The sequence below is a fragment of the Oxyura jamaicensis genome, chromosome 24, assembly GCF_011077185.1.
Source record: "Oxyura jamaicensis isolate SHBP4307 breed ruddy duck chromosome 24, BPBGC_Ojam_1.0, whole genome shotgun sequence".
Taxonomy (NCBI): domain Eukaryota; kingdom Metazoa; phylum Chordata; class Aves; order Anseriformes; family Anatidae; genus Oxyura; species Oxyura jamaicensis.
Window position 1 is genome coordinate 4,380,821 of NC_048916.1, and position 23,243 is coordinate 4,404,063.

Consider the following 23,243-nt stretch of genomic DNA (forward strand, 5'->3'; position numbering starts at 1 on the left):
TATATATAAAAAATAAAATGCATATATTCTGAAAAAGTTCCTGAGGCAGAGGATCAAACACAGGCTGTAAAAAAATAAAATAAATAAATAAAATTAAATTAAAAAAAAAAATCAAACAGCTACTTACTCAAAATGTTAAATAATTAAAAAACAAGCAGGCCTCATTCAAGTCTGAGGCACCTAAACCCAATTAATTCCCAGCTGACACTGATAATGAACTCGCTGGGCCCAGGAAAGCAGCATCAGTGTCATGCATGGGGACACACCGAGATCGCAGAACTGTGTAGGGTTGCACGATGAACTAATGGCATCAGCAGTGGCAGGAGCATCCAGCAGACTGTTCCTTACCTGAATAATTTCCCCCCCCCCCCTTGAAATCACCAGAGGTTTTTAGGGGAAGATGGGGGGAGAGTTGAAACATATGCAATTTTCTACTTTTCTTTTGCTTTTTGATCCTTTTGCTTATGGGTTTGGCAACCGCAGCTTTCTTCATCCTCGGAGATTATTCGACAGTTCCTCAGAGCCTTCAGTTTTCTCACAAATCTCTCTTCCTTTCACTTAACTTAAACATTTTGGGCCAATTTAATGATTTAATAATGAGAAATAAAATTGGAGCTTTAATAAGTGTTGAGAGAAGAACTTTTCATTTCATCTGGGGATTAAGGAGGGCGCTAAAGGTGTGAATCCTGTTAGCCACGCTGGCCTAGCCGAGCTCCAGCATGCGAGAGCCCGATCCTGAGAGATGCTGAGCTCTCGCTGCTCCCACTGATGTCGGGGAAGCCCCATGGACTCGGAGCTCAGTGAGGATTTGGGCTCCGTAAGACACAAAGTGAGCACATAAATCCACAGCAGCACTGTCTCGCGGATGCCTGGCTAATAACTTTAAAGCCCGGCTTCATTTAGTCCTACCGCCAGCTGATCAACTCCAAGCAGCTCCTCGCTACACCATTAATTTAAGGTAACAATTCACTAAGATCTTTGGTTCCGCACAAGTGCTTCCCCAAATCACTTCTTTGGTCTCTGTCAGTTATCTGAGACTAATGCAGCTTGAAGTTACCTTTTAGAGCAAACATTACTCTGCTGTCATAATTCTAAAATAGTATCAGTAGCCAAAAGATAGGAAGGATGCTGCTTTCAGCTCCAGAAACCCAGGCTGCAAATTCAAATGGAGAAATAAAAAATAAATCAATGCTGGTGCAGACTGAAGATCAATTGGATTTTCATAGTTTGGGAATTGCTAGCCGTGTTCACAGGACCAAATGGACCTCGAGCCTTTTATTCATCCGATTTCATTTTCTGGATGACTACTATTAGATAAAGGCAGGTTCTCAGGTGCCTCTGCAATGCTACCGGCCATCAAATTATATCTGGCAAATCAAATCTCACGCGCTCGGGGCTGGACTCGCTGGCTGGCTGCTGCCTCACCCTCTCCACCGCAGCACAGCTTCTGTCACCGTGCTGTGGGCAGCCAGGCAGCCTCTTTTTCACCTGCAGTGCCCAGGAGGCTCCTGCTGACCCGGCCTGAGCCCCAAGAAGGGGAAATTTGGGCATGGGTCATGCCCAGCACCTTTCTCCAGATGGCTCGGATCTGCCCGTGCAGTGCAGCAGTGTGTGGCACCCGTGTGCTGCCCCGTTTGGGATGTATCTCCACGTGGATCACTATTTCCACTCTGATAAATCAGGCAAAAAGGGAACCAGCAGACAGAAATGAGTGCAGACATGGAGACGGCTTGGTCTTCTCCTGCCAAATGCTCTGGGTTTGTAAGTAGTTGTTACGATGAGACCTAGAAGTGCTGCTGCTCTCTGATTTTGGAATGGGACTTTGGCTGGGAGCAGAAAGAGCGAGCTGTCTCTTCCTGTCTTGTGTGCATAACAGCTCCATAACAGGTCTGGATCTTGCTTGGAGAACGATGCTGGCTGAGCATGTAGGCTGCCAGCATTCATAATAATTAACCATTAATGTAAGCAAACACTTGGCAAATCTCCACCAGCTTTCATCCCAAGCTCTCGGAGTCCTTTGCAAACATGAACAGATTAAACCTTGCCAGACCCCCTCCAGTCCTACGCATTAATCCAAAGCATTTCTTCCACTTCTATTCTCCGACAGGGTACTTAGTAACCACCGTGAGGCTCAGGAGGACTCGGATCAGCCCCGTTTCGTGCGGCAGAGCTGAGACCCAAGGCAGCACAGGGCCATTTCCAGAGCTGTCTGCTGTGACAGCATCACCCGTCACACCTGCTGGGGTTGGTGGCACTTCGGCCATCTGGTTTGCCATCCTGCTGCTGCTTTTTAACAGGGGACAATGCTGTTTTTTTTCCAAAAAGAAACCCCCCCCAAAAAAGGGGGGTTCATTCCAGAATAATGATTCTCCCTTGAAATACAGTGTCCACTTGAGGGAATTACAATGGAATAGCTTGATCAGAGCAACTACTGCATCTGCTAAACCAGCAACTTCCCCCACAAAGGCACTCCATACAAGCCTTTTATGCTTAAAGTTTAACTTCAAAAAGAAATAGCCAGCCACCTGGCCCGGTCACACAGCCAGCAGCGTGCCAGGGCTGTTTGAAATGGGCAGAAAGCAAACTTTTTTTTTTTTTTTTCCCAAAAGAGAGTGATTTGATTTGCAGGACCTCGCAGCATAGACATTTGGTGGCCTCCTCCTATGCCTGGCTCCCTACCACGCCGTGACCTCAATTTCGGCTGCCCGAGGGCTGAAGACATCGTGGCTGATCCATGGCCAGGGAATAAAACCAGAGGCTGTGTGCTTGTCTACTTGTCCCAGTTTAGTTCAGCAAGCAACAATCAGAGCATCCTCTACGGCTGCTCTCAGTAACGCGCAGGGGTATTTGCTGTAGACTCTGGAAGAACAATCGGTTTTAGGCAGACAGATCAGTCATCTTAGTGCTCACCTGGGAATAAAAGGTCTTTTTTCTTTTCCTCCCCCAGTTCTTTCCCCTCATTTGCATTCACTTTTGGCTTAGAAAGAAATTGCTTTAAATCTCGGCTCAGCAAGAGCTAAGCCTGAAAAGCCAGAGGACTCCATTCATGAACATTTCCTGGGAGTTCAGGCAAAAGCCGACCGGAGACATTTCTTTCTGAGGCTGAGCAACATGAGGAGGAGCATTTGGGGGATGAATAGGAAAGAGAAAGGTGCTTGGAAGGCAGAGATAGCAGAAGAGAAAAGAAGGTAGATAAGAGGTTTGAAAGAGCATGGCTCTTGCCCATGGTGTGTCTAAATTGCCTTGTCCTCGCCAATGCCCAGACATTTTTTCTCCCCAGTACCCTAAGCTCAATACCTGAGAAAGTGAAAATCCAGCCGCCACAATAAGAACAACAAAGAGCCTTGGTCCACACAAAGTGACTGGAGCAGGAAAAATGTAATACTTCAAAGCAGCCTAAGTCAAGAAACAAGAAATGTTCGGTCTTTCAGTTGCAATAAAACATTGTTTATCACGTTGCAAAGGGTACTTTTTTAAACACAAATGGCCACGCAGCGCCTTTAATACATGGAGATATTTCAAGATAGGCATGATATAGAAAACCTAGGCAGGAAATATGTCCTGGCTAATCTGACAGTTATCTCTTTTACAGCCAGCTCCTGTCATTTCAGTCTTTGGGAACTGCCAGCTACATTGATAACTGCAGACCTAAACGTAGCAGAGGAGAAAGCCTTTGTTAATTAAGCTGGCCTCCTTCATTTTGTTCTGATCTGGCCTTTGCAGGGCTTTTGGAAAGCTGCTGCTCTGCTGCACGTCCTTTTGTGCCACCAGCCCCGAAGCAGCTGCGGATCGTGGCAGGGCAGGGGATCCTCCTGGGCTGCTTACCCAGAGGAGCTGTGGCAGTCCTGCCACAAACCAGACCATTAACTCCACTGGAGCACAGCAGATTCCCCTTTGCAGGAAAAAAAAACAACCTCCCTGGAAGCTGAATAAACCTGCCCATTGTCTGATCCGTCAGGGACAGGGCTGATTTTCCAAGTGTGGCGTCAAGTTCCCGAGGAGCCTATTTATACCGAATTCATCAGGGCTACTTTGTACCCAGGAGAGCCCAGCTCCGTATTTTCAATCAGTTAGCGGCCATCAGACTCTAATGGGCTTGCTGGAACCCTGGGTGCTTTGTGCTCTGCCCAGCCGGCGTTTCAGCACGCTGCCCCGCTGCTCCGCTGCCTCCCTTCACGTTGCAGCTCCTCGGTTCCTTCCCCATGGTTGCTTCCAACTCCTTTCGCACATCGTGGCCCGATTCTGCCTCCAGCTATGCCCGTGGGGCAGCAGGACATCTCCTTTGCTTTGGAGCCGTGCCGGGCCAACGAGGTTTACAATCTGGCCTCCCAAGGCTGGCTCTCCATCTGATGGGCAGGGCTGCCTTTTCCCTCAAGTCGAAGCCATATTTTATGCACCAGGAGAAATTTCATCACTTTCGGTGTGTACACAGGTGGAGGACAGGGGAGAAACAAACACAATGCAGGTAATTAATCTCAGAGCTAAACAGGAGCTGATGGAGGGGACTCTCTTCACTCCTGTCAGCTGGTTCATGACACCATCACCCTAACACCGCAGCAGCCCATCTTTGCTTCTTTGCTCTTTCCTAAGCCTAGAAACCAGCTCAGCAGCTGGCCTCCACCAAGGAGACCTTGCCCACAGGTCTCCTCCTTTTCCCAAGGGGTGTCTTTGCCATTCAGACAATCACCCCAGGACCACCAAAAACTGATTACCCTGTGCCCGCAGCTGCACTTCCCAGCACTGCAGGTATCTCCACCCGCTTACATACGATGCTGGGTCTTCCAGACCTTTTCTGCAACTCAGGAGCTCAGCAAAAATAAAAGCAAACCCCACCAGCAGCTCTTCTCTTTGCCTCTTTCTTTGCCCTTTGGATCATTTACCCAGTGAAACACTTCAGGCTCAAGGAGAGAAACAGACTTGGCATGGCAGAAGCAGCGAAGCTTTCAATGGATCTGAAATAACTAAAAATATTCCTGTCTTTCATCTCTCCCAGGACACAGAAAACCCCTTTTTCTATTTGCCTACGCTATTTGGTTCACTAAGTGCCCCCCAGCCTTGCTAATACCCTTGCCCATGCAACCTCAGGGGATAAAGCAGCTTTTTGTCATTAGGTGAAAATGACCCTGCCTGGACAAACAACACAAACGTGGGGTTTTAGCGCCGGAGGAGAGATCCTTTTGGTCAGGAACCTGCCTGAGTGCAGCAGGGCCGGCCGGGAGCGGGGGCTGGAAAACAGCCAGGGGGGCAGCAGGAAGATCAAGCAGAATGGTAAGAAAGGAGAAAGCAAGGTATTACATGTTAATTGATCTAATCTTTGGCTCCCGGTGGAATTTGCAGAGATATCTTACTAGAATTACTCAAGTTTTATCAGGAGACAGCCATTCTGGGAAAGTGCCTTTTGGACAGCAAAGCGCTCCAGATCTTGAACAGCATTAGCATCGAGCAAAAGAGGCCCCCACAATAGTTCCAAAGATGAGGGCAGAAAGTGGGAGAGAGAGACCATGAGAGATGTAAACCCATCCCGGACATGCAAATGCACACGAACACAATCCCCAGGTGATGTGCAGAACACCATCTCTGCCAGGGGTCCCTCCAGAGTGTAAGAGCTGTAGGTTTTTACCAGTGAGCAGAAAATCCAGGACCCTCCACAGACACTAGAAGAGGTATCCAAAATGACAGCAGCTTTTATCCGTCCACCAATATTCTGAGCCGCATTTCTGCTCTGAATGCAAACACTCTGAACATAGGGGAAAAATGAAAAAAAAAAAGAAAAAAAAAGAGAGAAGATTGTGCGAGGGACATGAAAAATATCTCCTTAAAATCCAGACCTAGATATAAAATACCATATAGGTGGAACAAGCTAACAGGAGAGATAAAAAGTAAAGATGGAGAGAAACCAGGTGGTTTCTCATCATTTTTTCCTGACACCCCCTGTCTGAGGAGACGACTGCAAGATCTTTGGAGAAGCAGAGGAATAATGCCTGGCTCTGTCAAGCTCCGTCTTTATTCACTGCGGTGACGGGGTGAAAAAAACATCAGGTCTGATAAATGATTCATGGAGCCTTTTCTTCTGCTAATCTGTAAATAAATTTTAAAAAGCAGCTTCTTTTTGATGAATATATTCCGCTGCTCGTACGAACACGTCGGCCTTTAGCAGCAACATGGGTGCTCTCAGACGTCTCTGGTGCTGCTCTCGGTACTTGGGAAGCCCAAAGCCAGCTCCTCGCTGAGCTCCAGGTGGTGGCTTTGCTGCCTGGCCCCAGCTGGGGACCTGTCCCTGTGCCCCCCCGGGCTCTGGTGGAGCCTGGCCTCATCTCCAGCCTCACGCTGACACCGTCACCTCTCCGCTTGGCCAGGGAGAGAGAGGGAAACATCCTCTGATATCCCGTGGATTTATGGACGTGGAGGCGTGAAGGGACCTTTGTGGACATCACACATGACGTCCTGCGTAACAAGCTCTAAATCCTCTCCTTCCTGCTGTGCACGTTTTGCTGCTGTTATGTAGTAGATGCTTATTTCATGCAGAGCTGGAAACCACCAACAGCCCCAACGTGCCCACCACCGGGGCATCGCTCCCTGCCCGTCCTCAGAAGCACCAGCCCCTGCAGGCGCTACCACCACGGGTTTGACCTGCTGCACCTAAACCCCAGCACCTGGTTAACTGGTTTAGGAAGGCTGTAGCTGCATTTTTTCTGCTTTCTCCTGTTCCCACTCAGCTACAGATAACGGCAGCACCCTGGGTGCGGATGCAGTCAGGCAGCAGAGACCTGGGACAGCCACAGCACCTCCTCCCTCCCAGCTGGGTCTCTCCCCAAGCGAGCCATCTCGTGACATTTGTTGAGTGCGGACGGGGAGGAAAAGAGGAAAATAAGCATAATTATACAAGGACATCTTTTATTTCAGTACATTCAAGACAAAAAGAAAAGAAAACAATTCGAGAACAGGATGTACCTTCACTCAAGGCTTTATCTCCCCTGCCCCTCTCCATTTTCCTCTCTTCCCTTGTACAATCAGAAATTGCATAGAATTTGTTTTTTCAATCAGAAAATTCAACTCGTCGCCGTGAAACCCACGTCTGCACTGAGCGGAGGGCGAGCTGCTGCTGTTGCTAGGGAGGTGAATATTGTCCTCGCACGAGATCCCACCCCGATGGTTTTTCTCCAACGCCGCGCGCGGCACCGTCACTGCTGGACGTGGGCAGCGAGCCGCCCCGGGCGCTGCGTGGGGCACGGGCAAGGGGAGCTGGTGGGAAGGGTGCTCCTCCCCTGTTCCCCTCTCTCTTTTCCCCCTCCTCAAAGGGCTCCCCGACCCGCACCCCAAAAAACAGAAAGGGGAATTAAAAATGAAAAGCTGAAGATAACCCCAGAACTAAACGAAAGACACAGAACCCCTGAAATTCCAGGCGTTTCAAGGCCTCTTTGAGTTCACTGTGTTGGTTGGTTGGTTTTTGGCATTTTAATATATATATATCTGTGTATATATATATATTTGTATATATATATGTACGTTAACAACTCCTCGGATGGACTTTCAGCACGTGCTGTTCCTCGCAGGGAGCACGTCCCATCCCTTCCTGCCTCTCTCAGGCCGCCTGCCCCACTCTAGAAAGGAAGAAGTTTAGCACCTGGAACCCGGTGCCTTGGAGACTAGGTCCTGGAGTACCCCAAACGAAACGAAACGAAATAACAACTCCTCCCTTCCCGTCCCTCGTCCACGTCAAATAAAAAGTCCCTCCCCCCCTGCCCGATGCGAACACCCCCCTGTGAGTCTGTGTGATGGGGAGACAGCGGCCTTCCTGCTGGCCTGGGATGGAGAAGCTCCAAGAAGAACTCTCGCCCCCCGGGTGGGCGATGTCTGCTACACGAATTACCCGCCGCGTCCCCTCCTTCCCACCTGGGAGCTGCGTGGGGATGGCTGCTGGAGGCAGCCCAGCCGGAGGAGCTCGCTCCTGGTGCCTCAGGGTCCGGCGAGCCGCGCGTCCTCTCCAAAGCCCACCCTCCGGCCGGGCTCGTGCGTCAGCCCCAAGGCGGTCTGCCGTGCTCTGGAGAAGCTGGGTAACTGCTTTTAATTTAAAAACGAGTTTGACATTGTACAAGTCCGTGTTCTGTAAAATGGAACAGGACCCTCTCGGCCCACCCCGGCTCCCCCCAGCAGCCCCCCCCGGCTTTACTCGGGCTCGCTGCTGTTGGTGGTCTTCTCCCACTCCAAGCTCTCCTCGCTCTGCGCGGGCGAGCCCGGAGGTGGCCGTGCCCGGAGCCCCTGAAACCTGCGGCACTCGGGGCAGACGCGGATGTGCGTGCAGCCCCGGGCGACCAGGGCAGCTTCTTGTGCCAGTCTTTGTGCCAGGGGGTCTGGCTCTCCCCCGCTGCACAGCTTCCCGTTGCTGAGCGTGGTCGTGCTGCGGGCTCGGCGCTCCTCGGGGATAACGGGGCGAGTCCGTGCCATCCCCCCTCGCCTCCGACGGGGGTGGAAACTGTCCTTGCAGAGGATGATGTTGCGCAGCTCCGTCACCATTTCTTGGCACACCGACACCTGGAAGGCAGAGCCGGGACACGCTGCTCACCTACCCGTGCTGCAAGCCCAGCCAACCTGCTTCTGCTCTGGATCCCAATGCCAAAATGCTACAGGCTCAGGTTTTAGTTTGGCCACTGGATTCTGATACCAGCACTTGGACCCTCACGTATTGTTTTAGCCCAAGAGATTCCACCTCTTGCTGGGGACCCTTCTGGATCTCCAAATCAGCTTGGGACCCAAATCTGTTGGAAGCAGAAATTCTCAGATGTTCCAGCCTCCAGGGGAAGTACCTGGACCTTGTGCACTTCTGATCCCTTCAACAGCCCTTGGAACACCCCTACGGCCTCGATCTTAGGATGCAGGTGTATGTGAGATGTCCCTGAACTTCAGACCCCTACCCAGAGCTCTCCTGTGTTTGAGGTCTCAGCACTAGGAATGCCATAAGCGCTTCTACTCCCCTGGGACACTTTCAGGTCCTACCTCTGACTGCTCAGAGTGCCGAAGGCTCCACAGAAATTCCAGCATTGCCATAAAAATCGCTACGATTAAGCCACAGATGAGAACCACGAAGATTCCACCAATGTTCTCCATCCCCAGGCCTAAAACAAAGCAGAAGAAGAGAGAGCGCTGTGGGGAGGCAGGCACGACGTAAATTGCAGGCATCACTGTGCACAAATCCCAACCCTTCGCTGTTAGCTCTACGCACACCCAGCCAGAGACCAAAACCACGGAGCCAGCACTGTCCTATTAATAGCTGGCTGCATGACTCAGATGGCAAACCGAATGACTTGCAATAACTGCACGATCGAAGACGCATTCTCAGAAATGATGATTTTGCAGATAAACAGCAAATACATTGGAGGGAAGTACAAAGCAATTTGTGGACAAACCAAAAACGGGGCAGGGGGAACAGGAGATCAATCGGGTACATTAATCCCTGCAAATTATTCACCCAGCTCTAGTTGCTTTGAACTTTGCGACAGCAGATGAGCAATGCTGTTAAGGAGGCAGAGATGAGGAAGACAAGAAAGGGCTTTAAAGGAGGCTGGCACTAGGAAAACCTCCTTTGATCGCGTTACAAAGTGCTGGTGAAAAATGATTACAGCTGCTTGTGTTGCAGTCGCGGGGAGAGGTTCCAGACAAGACCACCACCCAGAGCTGTTTTGCCATGACTTGGTGGCCAAGTGGGGACGGTGCACAGGGGTGCCTGGTGAGGGGCTGCCAGCCCTGCCCTACACAGCTTGTGCTCCAGAAACCTCACTGCTGGAGGGAAAACCCAGCTCTCAAGAACCCACCCTGAGCTTTCTGTGTGCCAGGGATGTCCCCTTGCTTCCCACCACGACTCCTGACCCCCCAAAACTGCCTGAGCCCTGCAGAATGGGACCGAAAGGGTGCTGGAGCAGGAGCAGATGCAGGGAGCAGTGCCTGCCTCTCAGCACACGCTGCCCAAAAAACGGCTCTGCTCTCCTCAGCTTCTTGGGTTTGGATCTCAAGTGGCCAGGGCTCCTGATTGGGCTGATTACTAAAAAGCATGCGGTGTTTTGCACCGAGGTGACGGTTTGGGGCCATTACTCAACCAGAGCATCTATAAAAACCTTCCTCTCCCCTCTGTAACATTAAATCAAAGTGCAAGAATCAATGATTTATTGACTTAATCTCCGCATGGCTTTTAGACATTAAATCTCACCAAAATCCTTGTAAATCGCTGACCTGTTTTGTTCTAAAACTTAAGAGGTCACAATTCTCCCTCCTTCTCCATCATTCTTTTGGCATTGCCTCCAGAGCAATGCAGTGACTCTGTAAATCAGCACATCACAGAGACGTTTCCACTAAGACAGCAATCACAGGGCAGAAAACATATCCCATAATCACAGTTTAGACCCAAGATAAAGGCCGTCCTCTCCTCCCAGCATCTCTCAAATCTGAATTTAAGGCCAGGATCAGTCTCTCTTCATCCTTCCATGGTTCCACCTGGGTGCCACCTCAGATACCCATTTCCAGGCTCACCGGAGAGGGATTTATTTTCTTTGTGGGCAGTTTTTATCCCCTCCATCACCTCCTTACCCAAATCCTTAAAAACACCTTCGCTTTCTCTCTGATAGGATACAGCTGGGGATTTATTAACAAGGCAAACCAACCACCAGAACCTTCTCCAATCCCCGTTCCACCGTTCACCACGGAATAAGAGCCTCCGTCCTTCCCGCTTGCCTTCAAACCAACAATTTTATTAGTTTGTTGCTTTGGCACAGCACCTCCTGCCTCCAAACCACCAGCCAGAGCTACATACGGGGCAGCAGGAGGGATAACCAGCACCCCATCCCTCCGGGGCCTCATCCAGCCAGCTCTCAAGCTGCACGTACACCCCAACGTCTGCTGCGACGTCAGGAAAACACGAGCACAGTCGTGCAGCTGGCTCGGCTCTGTCTCTGCAGCCAGAGAGGTCAGAGGACTCGCCTTGCGACTGGGCACTGCTGGCCTCCCAGAAAATGCTCGCCGAGGAAAGGGCGACTGCCAAAACGAAAAAATGCAGCAACTGCGGGAAGCTGGCAACGGCTGTCACGCTGGGACATCAGCCTAATGTGGTAGCTTTTATGGCAATTTGCATAGCATTACCCAAAAGAATTTGCTCCTCAGTTTACAGATGTAGTAATAAAGTCCTTGTGTCCCTTCCCTCAGCTGTCTGAAAGGCGCTTTCACTCGGAGCCATTAAGCAGCGGGCCTGCGGTGGAGATCCATCTCCCTTGCAGGAACCCAGGATTTTGGTCTGATCCCTTCAGCCATCCATTTTCCCATGTAATGCTGCAGACATTCATTAGAAGCTAATTTCCCCTCCATATGCCTCCAATATTTGTCATTTGGTTGTTCCGCTATCTTTGCCCCAGGCAAAAACACACAGCATGAGGCACCGCAGAGCTGTTTGGCTTTCTCCTTGAATTGTGAAGGAAGGAACCTCGGGTCAGGAGAAGGGGAAAAAGCGATTCTCTGGCGGAAAACCCAGAAGTGCACACGTGCGGATGGACCTTCATCCTTGCACCACTGCCGGGGATGCTCCTACCTCCTGGTCCCTACGGTGAGCCGCGGACGGGGGTCGCAGCGTACCTTTGGCCCTGTGGTCCTCCTCCTTGGGACATTTGCCTCCTTCCCACCACTTGCGCTTCAGGATTTCCAGGCGGTTGTTCTCCTGCAGCTGGAGAATGGCCAGGTCGAACTCGTCGCGGAACACGGAGCCTGCAAGAGCAAGAGGCAGGCGCTAAGGCACCGCTCCGGCCCGCCTGCCTCCCGCTCGGCCCCGCGCGCTGCCCTGCCGCCAGCCTGCCCCGAACGCTCATCCCAGCAGCTTGGGAGCTCGCTTGCTCCGTGCCAGCCCTCAAAACCCACTGTTCCCCTGCTGGGGCTGTCCATAAATTCACCTCATTTGCAGACAGCAGTTCTGCCTGCACCCCAAGACCCACATACAGCACTTAAAGGAGTCTGTAGCCAGGGAGAGCTTTGCTAGCCTTGCTCCAAGGCTCCTGTTTCAAACTGGTGCACTGCAACGGCGCTGGATCCAACCTAGGTTCATGGGACAGGATGCTCAGCACCCAGCCCTACTGCAGGCCCTGTTATTCCTGGGGCCAGAGCTGCAGAAGGGCCGTGGGAACGGCAGCAGCTCTCCCGGTAACTCTGCACTATTGTCCCGGCGAGCAGCTTTCTGCTCCTCTTATCTGCTACGATTTCACTGCTTAACAAGACAATGTCAGAACAAATTTAGTCATGAAAGTACGGATTTGTACTCACGATCGGGTTACCGTGACTCTACAAGCTTACTCGTGTCAGCTAAGCTATGGTGGCTGCCTGTGCGAGGGCTCTTGCGTCACTCAGCTCAACTTTGTATGGCTACCTGGGGTGCTCAGAGGTCAGAGACCAGGCGTCGAGCCTGAGAGACTGGCCCAAAGATCAGCGATCGCTTTGGATAACAACCGCGACATCCTTTTCTTTGCTGCCCTGGGAGATGGGCTTCTCTTGTTAGCTCTCCTATTGGAAAGACAAAAGCCCTGCATTTGGTGAGACCTGATCGGTAGGTGAGACAGGACGGAATCTCTGATTCACTGTCCTCACTGTCCGGGTGTTTTAAGAACCACCAGCTGTTAAGACACTACAGGAGTTGCACAAAGATTATGTTTACAGCACTTCTGAGGTGAAACGAGAAGCACAAAACTATTCAAAACCCACTGGTTCAAAAGGGAAACAGTCAGCAAAGAGCATATATGCAGAAAATAAGCAGCAATTTTGAAACATCTTTCACACGAATCATTTAAAGAGCCGCAGTCACGTGTCACCTGGCTCCGGACCAGAGCAGGGTCTGGCACATCTGGCCCTGAGCGTGCACCTTGGGCATTTGATTTTCCTCCTGAGTTTTAAAAAAAAGTGACCCTGGGCAGAGCCGTGAAACGTGACCTCGGCCTTAGAGCCGGTTCAGCCTTTTCAAACGCTCCGGTCCTCTGCTGACAGCTGAGAAGGACTAGAATTTGTCTTCACTGCCTACCGACGGGCATGCCAATCCCGTAGCCCTTGGTGTCCAGAAGGCCCCCGACCTGCGTGAGGTTGCAATTGCGCTGACGATAATACTCGTTCATGGTGGACTCCAGCAGGAAGGCGTAATTGGAGTTCAGCACGCGCGCGATCCCTTCCTCCGTGCTCTTCACGAAGACGCTGGGCTGCTTGGAGTACATGTAGTTCCACATCCGCTGGTACGTCTGGTAGCGGGAGTTCTGCCGGAGAGAGAAGGCAGCACAGATAAGTGGGAGCACCTTGTGGTGATGGACACCCCGAATTAGACCCTGCTGTAAGGTGAGGGTCCCCTTTCATGATGGGAAAACGAGTCGAAACAGATCTGGTGCCTGATCGCACACGGCTGCCTAACCTCCGGTTATTCCAACGAGGCTTAGAGGCCCAAATGTCTTGGTGGATTTGAGACTTTGTTGGCAAGGCTGGGCATGAAATGCATACCTAATCCCAATTAGTTCCATCACATCTCTTTGCATAAATTCAGTTTGCAAAAAATACAGTTTCCTTAACTGTATCGCAAACAAAAAAAGCCAGAAGAAATAGCTCACGGATGGCTTCTTCAAGCCACCGAACGCTTCCCATGCCCTTGTGCTCAGCAGGCCACCAGAGCCAGGCACCGAGAAGGCCTGGGCACAGAGTCAAAGCTCTCTGGGGTTTGTTGCTCCCTAAATCTGGATTTTGCTGCAGAAGGGAACCAAAGTGCCTGTTCGTGAGAAATGGAGCCTTTTGGCTGACCGCAGATCAGATGCAAAGCAAGGTGCTCCAGCAATGGGTGCTGTGGGGCAAGGACAGCCTCGGCCATGCCTGCTCAGCCCACTGCTGCACTTGACTCACCATCCTTACACCCAAGGCAAATGGATCCCTGCCAACGGGGCTGCAAAAAGGTCCGAGAGCACCTTGCGCTCGTTTCTTTTCCGCCACCAGCTCCTCCAGCACGCGCCAGGCAGCGCAGAGCCACAGACAGGGTTTTAGCCTTCAAAGTCTACCTGGGAAGAACCGAGTGCCTCGTACACAGACACTTTATTCACTTGGGCTCTTCGGCTCACTTCAGATGTGACGTTCTGCTTAAAAGTAGCTTTTTGCCAAACCCCTGAAGGGCAGAAAGTTAAGCTGAAAAGCTCAGGCTCACTTGAGATGTTTCTCAGACTTCTTCCCAGTTCAGCTCAGGCTCAGTGGAAAAGTGAGAAAAGCTTTCTCTCTTTCTCTCCTCTTGGTATTTCCACATGTAATAAACAAATAATCCTCGAGCAGTTTTGTGTACCATCAGAGCACTGCAGAAAAGATTCACTCATTTGTTTCCCTTCTGAATCCAGGAGGGAAGCCATAAATGAAACTGGGCTAAACAGCACGTATCAAGTTTGCATATTGCCTGACTTGTGTGTTTTCTGTGCCCCTGACCCCATGCAAACCCTGCTTTACACCAGCACATTTCCATAAGCTGGCCTACCAGGGGACTGCAAACATTTCTTCGCTTACCCAACCTGAGGGACTCTCACAGAGAAGCTAAGATCACATCAGACACGCACAGGGATGTGGAAATCTGACTGCAAACGCTCGGCTGCTGAGGACCACGTTGTGCCATCGCTGACACGTGGATGTGCACCACTTCTTACCTACGTGGTGGGGAACTCCAAACGTTAAGCCACTTTCTGAGTCTGAGCAGGAAGGTCTGCTCCTCTGGGATGAGCACATGCCCTGAGCCTAGTCCTCCAGCATCCCAAAAGTATGCTGGCTTCTGCCTTATACATCCCTGCCTTCCCTGGCCTCTGCTGTGCCACCTTCACCATTTACCCCATTGCCACCCATGGTAGAACTAGTCCTGTGCAACCAAGCAGCCAGGAGGCTCTCCAAATGTCTCCTCAATGCCAGAAACCAGGCTGTGACACACCAGAAAGAGGCCTGGCAGGCTGGGGCAGCATCCAAAGCTGACCGAAGGGTGCCCTCTGCACCCCCTGCCCCGCTTAGCAGAAGAATGGGGTTTACTTGGAAGAAGGTCATGCTGGAGCCGCCGTGAATGGTGCCGTACTCGATGGCTGTCTGGTCAGCCAGGTCATCCACGGATTCGATGGGGACATCCATCCGCTGCACGGTGAGGAAGGCTGCCAGGTTGGCCGTGTAGGAGGAGATGATGATCAAGGTGAAGGCCCACCTAGGGAGAGAGGGAGCAAGGATGATGAGAGAGATGGTGAGCTGAGACTTCATAGAATCATTAGGGTTGGAGAAGCCCTCCAAGATGATCTGGTCCAACCATCCCCTACCACCAATGTCACTCACTAAACCATGTCCCTAAGCACCACGTCCAACCTTTCCTCGAACACCCCAGCGACGGTGACTCCACCACCTCCCCCGGCAACCCGTCCCAATGCCTGACTGCTCGTTCTGAGAAGAAATTTCTCCCAGTTTCCAACCTAAACTTCCCCAAGGACCGGGTCCAACCTCCATCCCCATCCCCTGCCTCTCCATCTGACCCCGAGGGCTGCCTTCCTTTCGAGGAGACCTTCTTACCAGACTCCACTGACGCAGCGCGTGGACAATGCCTGGGGGGCGATGGTGGAGCCTTGCTGCATGAAGCCCCCAACGGGAAACCACAGGCTGTTGCCGAGTGAGTACTGGTTGATGAGGAGGTTGCATCTGCCTTGCGAGCAGGGGTGGGGGCTGTACCACTCATACGGCGTTAGCCTGAAACGAGAAGAAACAGGTAGCTCAGGTAACTTGCTAGGAAATGGGGCACTTGGGTGAAAAACAGAAAAAAAAAAAAAAAGAAGAAGAAAAAAAAAGGAAAAAAAAAAAAAAGGAAAGCTGAAAAGCCCTAACTCTCCTGGAAGCAGATTTTTCCGAGGAGGAAACTCTTTGCTGTCGGTCGATGCCCAGGGCTCAGAGCTGTGTGAAATGCTTGCTCTGAGGTTCAGGAGCCAGAGGTTTTGTTGTCAGATTTGCAAAAGTTTTGAGAGGCTCTACTAAAACGTGGCCAGGGGCTGTGGGGAGGCTGAAAGCCTACGTGTGAATCTGTAACGCAGACAAGAGCGGCAATAATAATTCCAGAAGCGCATGGTCTCGATGCAGAATGGAAATCAGGCATCTCCTGCTGCATTCCCTGCCAGGGAAGGAGCATCCATGGGAAGTTCCAAAGCAAAACACGTGAGCCCTGGCCGAACATCATCATAAAAAGAAATGGTTGGAAATGGTTGCTCCAAGAAGGTCTGGTTGCCCCAGCGAGGTCTAGGTCTAGGTCCCAGGTCTGGTTTGAAGCCAGGTGCTGGTGTTTCAAAGCACCACAAGCTTTCAGCACTCACAAGGATGGGACAAGGGTGGGAATCTGAAACAAATGACAGAACGTCACTGAAGTGATGGCAGCCCGGCTCTCTTTTTGGGCTGTTTTCAATCCTCGGTTCCCTGGTTGCTAAGAAAGTCGTCTAAATCCTACGCTGCGGTTCATTGTATTGCTAATGGTTAACAGAGCTGGTTCCTGGGCGGCTTATTTTGGGGATACTGCAGTACAGCTGCAGGGCTGTGCCAGATTGTGCAGCATTTCACCCAAATAGCTGTCAGCTTTCAGCCCTGCCTCTCCCGCCTCGCTGCAGTGCTGGTTATGGAGGTTATTTCCTGAAGACTCGGTGCTGGGGCCCAGGACTGGCAGTAAGACAAGCACTGAGCTGGGACAGCGCTCTGCAGTTTGCAGGGTCGGGAGCTCCCCACGGCCGAGCTCAGCATCCAAACCTCTGCCTCCAGAGCAAGCCAGGCACTCTGCTAGAGGACGATTTTTAAGATGTGGAGAGGGGTTGCAAGGGCACCACATCTCATTCTGCAGAGTGCCCGGCTGCTGAGGCTGTAATGGGATTCAAAGGAAGCCTTAAAGCCCTGCCAGCATGAGGACTTCGGCCACGCTAAGGGACCGAGTGACAGCACAGCTCCATTTTCGTAGCGAGGACTGGGCACTAACCACGTCCCGACGCAGTGCATCTCCACCTCGGTGTGCATCTCCAGCTCAGAGCCTACCTGAGTGCAGTGTGCCATGAGGTGAGGGCAGGCAGCCCACAGCACGGCCCCTGCAGCGCTGACCCCGGGCCTGGGTGGGAGACGGGCCGCAGAGAAGCGCAAAGCGCTCGGTGACATTTTTTAAGGCTGATTTAAATTAGTCATAGGGAAAGTGAACTGAGAGCTGTCAGGCGAGGCTCTGCACGTCAGCTGGGAGGCTCTGGAGGGATATTAATGAACTTCCCCGTTCTGTACACACTGCGTTTTGAAGGACTGACACACGTCCTGCAGTCCGCATTACAATCTCTCAACGCATTCGCTGGCATCTGCCCGTCGCGGTCGAGACACGCCATTGGGTTTCTCTCTTGCCACCTGAGAACCCACAGCCAGCAGCACCATTTGCACAGCCCCTGCCCTCATCCCAGTCCCCTTCCCACTCTCCCCAGGCAGCTTTTGGCACCACGGGGGCCACGCACGCTCCCGTCCCCCCCCCAACCCAGCCATGCCCGTGGCCACCCAGCGCTGCCACCTGGTGATGCTCTCCCAGCAAAGTCCCCGTCCCCAGCTGGGGGCTGGGACCACCCTGCCCCTATTGCCGTGTCCCCTGAGCTGGTGGCCTTGGGGACGTGCCCACGCGCAGCCCCTCGCCACGGGGCTGGGAGCGTGACGCTAGATGGCACCGCGAGGAAGGGAAAGGCGGCGGCGGCCACATTACCGAGCAACCAAGAAGAGGACGCAGCTGACGGCCAGGTAGGCGAGCAGCATGAAGAGCCAGACGCCGGGGGAAAAGGGGTCCAGGAAGGAGAAGTAGCCAGGCTTGCGGCCCTGGAAGGGAAGCAAAACCGAGTTTGAGGTCTTCTTTTTTTTTTTTTTTTTTTCCTATAAATCGAGCAATTTGTTCTAAAAAGGAGACAATGAGACACACCTGGCCTGATGGTGACAGTGGCTGGGAGCGACAGAAGGGAAATAAAAGAAAGAAAATGGAGATTTGCAAAAGTCTCGCAGGGGTGAGACACGGCCACGCGTGAGCACGCCCTGCAGCAGCTCCCCGCTGGGATCCCTCTCCTAAGTCCACTCCCCCCCTACAAAAACAAGGGGTTTTGTTCCTCCAGGCAAACAAATAGGTGAATTGATGGAAAAACATGAAAACCGCAGCCCTCTCCTGGCTGTCAGACCCCGGGTCTGGAGCCCCGTGTCACCCACCAGGCTTCACACCGCACGTGGTGGCTGTGAAGGGGCACCCCTGGGTGCCAGCAGTGGGTGGGTGGGAGTGACAGAGTGGGGAGAAAACATTTTAATGCATAAAAAAAGAAAAAAAAACACACCCTTTTGCAATATTTCTGGCTTGCTTTCCTCAGCCTTGAAATGTTCCTGCTGTACAAAACTCAGTAAAATTATTACTTTTATCTCCGAGAACACGGTATTTTTATCTTCAGGATGCGTCAGAATTTCCTGCTTCTACCTCAGCAACACCACCTTGGAAAGGAACACCTTCCTTCTCCCCGAGTACCGTCCAAGTTTCACAAGGACACTGCCACCACCGAAATCTCGTCGAGTTTAGCGACGTCGGAACAAAGGGAGGATCGATTTCTGGAAGTTTCCCGCAGGCTGAACACCTCCCGTTCTGCTGGGAGCATTTCTCCCGCTCCGTCCACGCGGCTCCTCTGCAGCACAGCCTCCTTTGGGGGGAAGCAGGCGCTGGTTTATCTCTGAGCAAACCCAGTGCTGCTCGGGGGAGAGGCAAAAAGAGAGCAAAAGCCACAAGAGTGAGGAAAACAACCCCCCCCAAAAAGCTCTCTGCGTAGTCTGCAGTACCTCCGTGGAGCAGAACGCGCTTTGTTTAGGCACCGTGCACATCTGATGCTCCTCTCCCACTGTGTCCGGGCACCATTCATCGGGCTCAGCTCTCTTCTTCGCTTACGGTCTCCTCCAAAAGGCTCCCAGCACAAACTCACAGCTGCTAATGTGGGGCTAAAAGCATTCATTAAGGCTGTGCGGAGGTGAGCAGAGTCAGTCCTTGCACCACAAAACCTCAGGCTTTAGGGTCTGGAGCCTTCATTTTTCTGTGATCCACTGCCTCCCTCTGCTCATGGCACACGTGAACTAATACATAGCAGCTGGTAACAAAAACCAGCTCACCCCAATTGCTGCAGCAAGCCCGGTGCCGTGGATAGACCAAAGTATTTTAGAAGTGCACTTAATCCCAAGGCAGCGAACGATTTTCCGTTTTCACAGAAGTCCCCAAGAAGCATAGATGAGTTTTGTTTCCTTACACAGAGACAAGAGGGGCATTTTAAATTCCTTCTTTTCTATAAAAAGACTGTTTTACTACTGAAATATTCCTACACTTACGCAAAAACTGAATTTCACGAGGTCTTGAAATTCTTCTGAAGACTGAGATGTTGCTAGAAAAGGCAATAGTTGTTGCACAGAGACCTTCCTCTGACAAAAATATCTAGGATACTGTGATATTCTCAGCTCCAGTCACCAGCTGGGACCGTAGTATCTCCGAAACCTTCTACAGCAAACTCTGCCCTACAAATTACACCGTAACATCTCGTCCCTGCATCCTTAAGGACGAGAGGAGCTGGAGCCTGGGATCTACACTAGTATTTTCAGTGGTTCTGGCTTGTTGAGCTTTGTAACAAATCGATGCGTTAGGAACTGGTGGTTCACACCCTCCCGTGTCCATTTTTGACTCGTGATGCCAACTGGGAGCCAAGGGTAGGTGTTACCAGAGCTTTTTCAGCAACCACACGGCTCTCCTGAGTGCCCCATGCACCCCTAATTCCCTTCATCACCTAGAGCAAGGCTCGTTCCGCTGCCTCTCCTTCCACAGGATGCTCAGGAACAAGCTCGGGAAAGGGGAATTACAAGGTGGGAAGGCAGCTCCTGCCCTCAGCCGAGCAAATGGGAGCTTCTCAAAAAAAAACCAAACCAAACCAAAACAAGAAATCATCTCTGAGCAGCTCATCCTTGCCCAGCATCCCAGAGCCAGCAGGGAATTCCCAGGCATCGTCGGCGTCTCAGCCGAGGCTCCCTCGTGAGATGCTCCTGTAGCAAAGTCCCTTTCTGTAATTAGGGCCTCAACGTCTCCTCCATGTTTCCGGGGCAGTTTGTCAATAAATTATGCTCATTAGGGAAATTGCGTTGGAAGCTTGAAGTTGCAGGCTTGGCAGCGAGTCTCTCCTGTGACTTGCAGCAGTAGTAGCTCTGGTTCTCTTCAGCTGCAGTCATTTCCAGGCTGCTGCTACATATTCTTTTCATTCACAGTCGTGGATAAGAATAAAGATATTCTGTTCCCACGGAGGGCACAAATTCTCTCTTATCTGTCTGTTTTGAAGATGGGACTGACAATATCTGGTGTCTGTCAGATATTTTTAGCAGGTCCCAGCACAGCGCTGTTAATTGGAGGAGCTATTTTTCCTGGAATAGAAATGTTCAAAGTGCCCAATAATTGATGAAGGCCTCCTGCAGATCCTCAGATGGAGACAAGAGGGATTCGGTCACCCTCTTTGGGGGTTCCTGGAAGTCCTCGTGCTCGGCCAGGCAGGAGGTGGGTTTCTGGAGGGGGCAGATACTGGGGGCAGAGCCCCCATGTGCAGGCTCATGGCAGACACCTTGAGCTCCTTGTTTGCCCCCCAGCACCACCAGGACAGCCTGGAGGGACTGGCTGGGGAGAAGGAGCCGTGGCATCGGTCCCCCCAGTTCTTGCATCTCCTGCAGCAGTCAGAGAACCCCTTTGAGCCTCAGTTCACCTGTCCTGAGCTCAGCCCTTCCAGCGTGCTCACTAAACCAATGCTTTCCCATCTCAAGGGAGAGCACAGCAAAGGCGTTCAGGGCTGATGACCGAGGATCACGCGCAGGCTGGTCCCTCAATCCCTTCCACAGAGGCAGGTGTGAGCAAACCCAAGCGTATGCTACCAACAAAGCAGGCTCCCAACATTCCTCCGTGCAGAAAAAAAAGCAGCAGGCACCTGCCAAGGAGGACCGGTCGTTACCTCCTGCCCTCCGCTGGGCCCACCAGCGGGACGGGACGGGAAGGCAATAAACAAAAGGAGCCTTTTCTCCTCGCAGAAAGCCTATTAGAGCCCCCCACGTCAGAAATCCATACTTGATTATATCACAACGAGTGGAATTGAGAAAAACGACAGCCCCATTTAAAGCTGCCATCTTCGGTTATGTGTGATAAGAGACGCAGCGTGGTGGCTGGGCCGGGTGGGTGGGGAGGAGAAAAGGGGGGGGAAAGCATTTGCAAGCGGAGTTACATGGAAATTAAAATAAAATGTCATCACGCTGGGAGGAGACTAGGGCACAGAGGCTACTCCTCAGCAAGAGATGCATTTGTGGTAATTTATTAGCCTACGTCGGAGCCGCGCCGCGATGAACATACGTCAGCTGCAATTTCTGACATTGCGGGGTGGGCAAGGGGAGGGAGGGGCAGGGCGGCCGCCCACAGCTGCTCTGCAAACCCCATCCTTCCAGGTAAAGCGGAGCAAGGAGCCTTTCCGAGTTCATTACGTATTTACCAGGTTAATGAGCTAATTCTGCCCAGCTCTCAGCCAGCATCCTCAGCGCAGCAGGAGAAGCTGGGGAGCTCCCTGCCATGGGGGGTCCCCGTCAGCCTCACGCCGTTCGAGGAGCAGGACCTCGCTCGAGGTTGTGGGGTTGATCGGAGGCAGAACACACAAGGGACTCAATCCCCAAACTTTAAACCCACATGAGGAAGTCAGGAGCTCGATTATAATCCCAGCCAAGTGATGCTGGCAGAAACACCCCCGGATGCACGGGGCAGCTGGCGGAGGGAAGGGAAAGGTAGCGGGGCAGGGACAGTTGCTCACAGCTGAGCTGCCGAAGCTTAAAGGGTCTGGCTCCTTCTGATCGGTTAACTACTGATCCTAAATTCTGCACGTACCAGAAGAAATGGAATTTTAACTAGATTTTAATTACTTGTTTGTTCTTGGCAGGAGCAACTCAGCGCGGAGCGATGCATGCGCAAGTTTGTTTATGTTCGTGCAGAACACTGCATCTCCAGCAGCCTTGCGAAGGGAGAGAGGGGGCAGGGAGGGGCAGCTCTAATTGTTTTATCCTTTCGGCTGCTATTGTCCAGCTGACAGGAGACCAGGACTGAAATTCTCATCCCATTCGGCATCGTGCAGAGCACATTGCAAAGCCCCGGGCTGGGAATAGAGGGATGTCGCGTTGCGCTTGCCTTCTGCAGCAGCTGGGAAATGGGGGCTTGGAGCTGCAAAGCTCCTCCTGGGGGCTCCCCCCCAAGCTGATGCAGGACCAAGGGTGTCTGAGAGCCCCCCCCCCGCAAGGCAGCAGCACCCTGAGGACCTCCTGGCTCCCTGGGGAGCACCGAGCTGTGCCCCAGGAGGCAGCCAGCAGGGCTGGGGGATCAGCAATGGGAACCGAAGGCACCGAGCTGACACGGGGTAAAAAAGAAAATAAATGTCCGGCACATTTGTGTTTAAATAGGAAAAGAAAGTATTTTTATGAGTCATTCACTGTTCTTCTGTAACCAGGCGCGTTTGCATGCAAATAATGAAGGACGTAAATGGCTATAAAGTAAGTCGCTTACCATATGAACTCGGTAGAGAATGCTAATTCCCAAAGTCATGAATGGCTTAGAGAAATCAATCACCTTCTCCCGCTCCGCGGTAATCGTCAGCCCCGCCACTGCCAAATCGGCTTTCTGGAGAGAGAGGAGAGCAGAGATGAGGACCCCGAGCCTGGGAAAAGGCAGGGCAGGAGGCACAGCACACCCAGGGCCACGCACCCGCTCCTGGAAGGTGGGTGTCCCATCCTGATGGGACAGGGTGCGTTGCCGCAGGGCAAGACGTGGCTCTGAGGAAAGCAGCAGGAGTTTCCCTGGTGATGCCCATGCTCTGTGTGTTTCACACAGACACCCCAAAGTGTCACCCACCTCGTGCTCCGGACCACTCTTTGCACCTCTGTAGCTGTAAGGTTGCAGCCTCCCTCTTCCAAAGCCCCCATTTAACACAGCTGCCCCCTTCCAGACAGGGTTGTTGCTTGCAAGCACCACAGGTAGGAAATCACAGCAAAGCACCGGTATTGCTCACAAACCCCAAATCGTGAAGTTTACAAGCCTGCCGAACCCAGACTCCCAAAACTGCAGCTCAGACTCCAAAAAATTCGGGGGACTAGCGTAAAAATTTCCAGATTGCCTTGCAAACCAAATG

The 23,243-nt window shown here is 52.1% G+C and overlaps 1 protein-coding gene across 4 annotated transcripts in view; it reads right to left on the bottom strand.

Annotated features, from left to right (window-relative positions):
- Positions 1-6,877: 6,877 nt before the first annotated feature.
- The window catches only part of GRIK4 (glutamate ionotropic receptor kainate type subunit 4), a 167,896-nt gene continuing 151,530 nt past the window's right edge, over positions 6,878-23,243 (bottom strand). For all 4 annotated transcript variants that reach the window (XM_035346077.1, XM_035346078.1, XM_035346079.1 and 1 more), the window contains 8 exons: positions 22,622-22,735; positions 17,753-17,862; positions 15,568-15,741; positions 15,046-15,211; positions 13,040-13,265; positions 11,614-11,742; positions 8,995-9,113; positions 6,878-8,532 (listed from right to left, as the gene is read on the bottom strand). In XM_035346077.1, the coding sequence (XP_035201968.1) occupies positions 8,167-8,532; positions 8,995-9,113; positions 11,614-11,742; positions 13,040-13,265; positions 15,046-15,211; positions 15,568-15,741; positions 17,753-17,862; positions 22,622-22,735 (1,404 nt within the window). In that variant the 3' untranslated portion in view covers positions 6,878-8,166. The remainder of the gene's footprint in view (positions 8,533-8,994; positions 9,114-11,613; positions 11,743-13,039; positions 13,266-15,045; positions 15,212-15,567; positions 15,742-17,752; positions 17,863-22,621; positions 22,736-23,243) is intronic.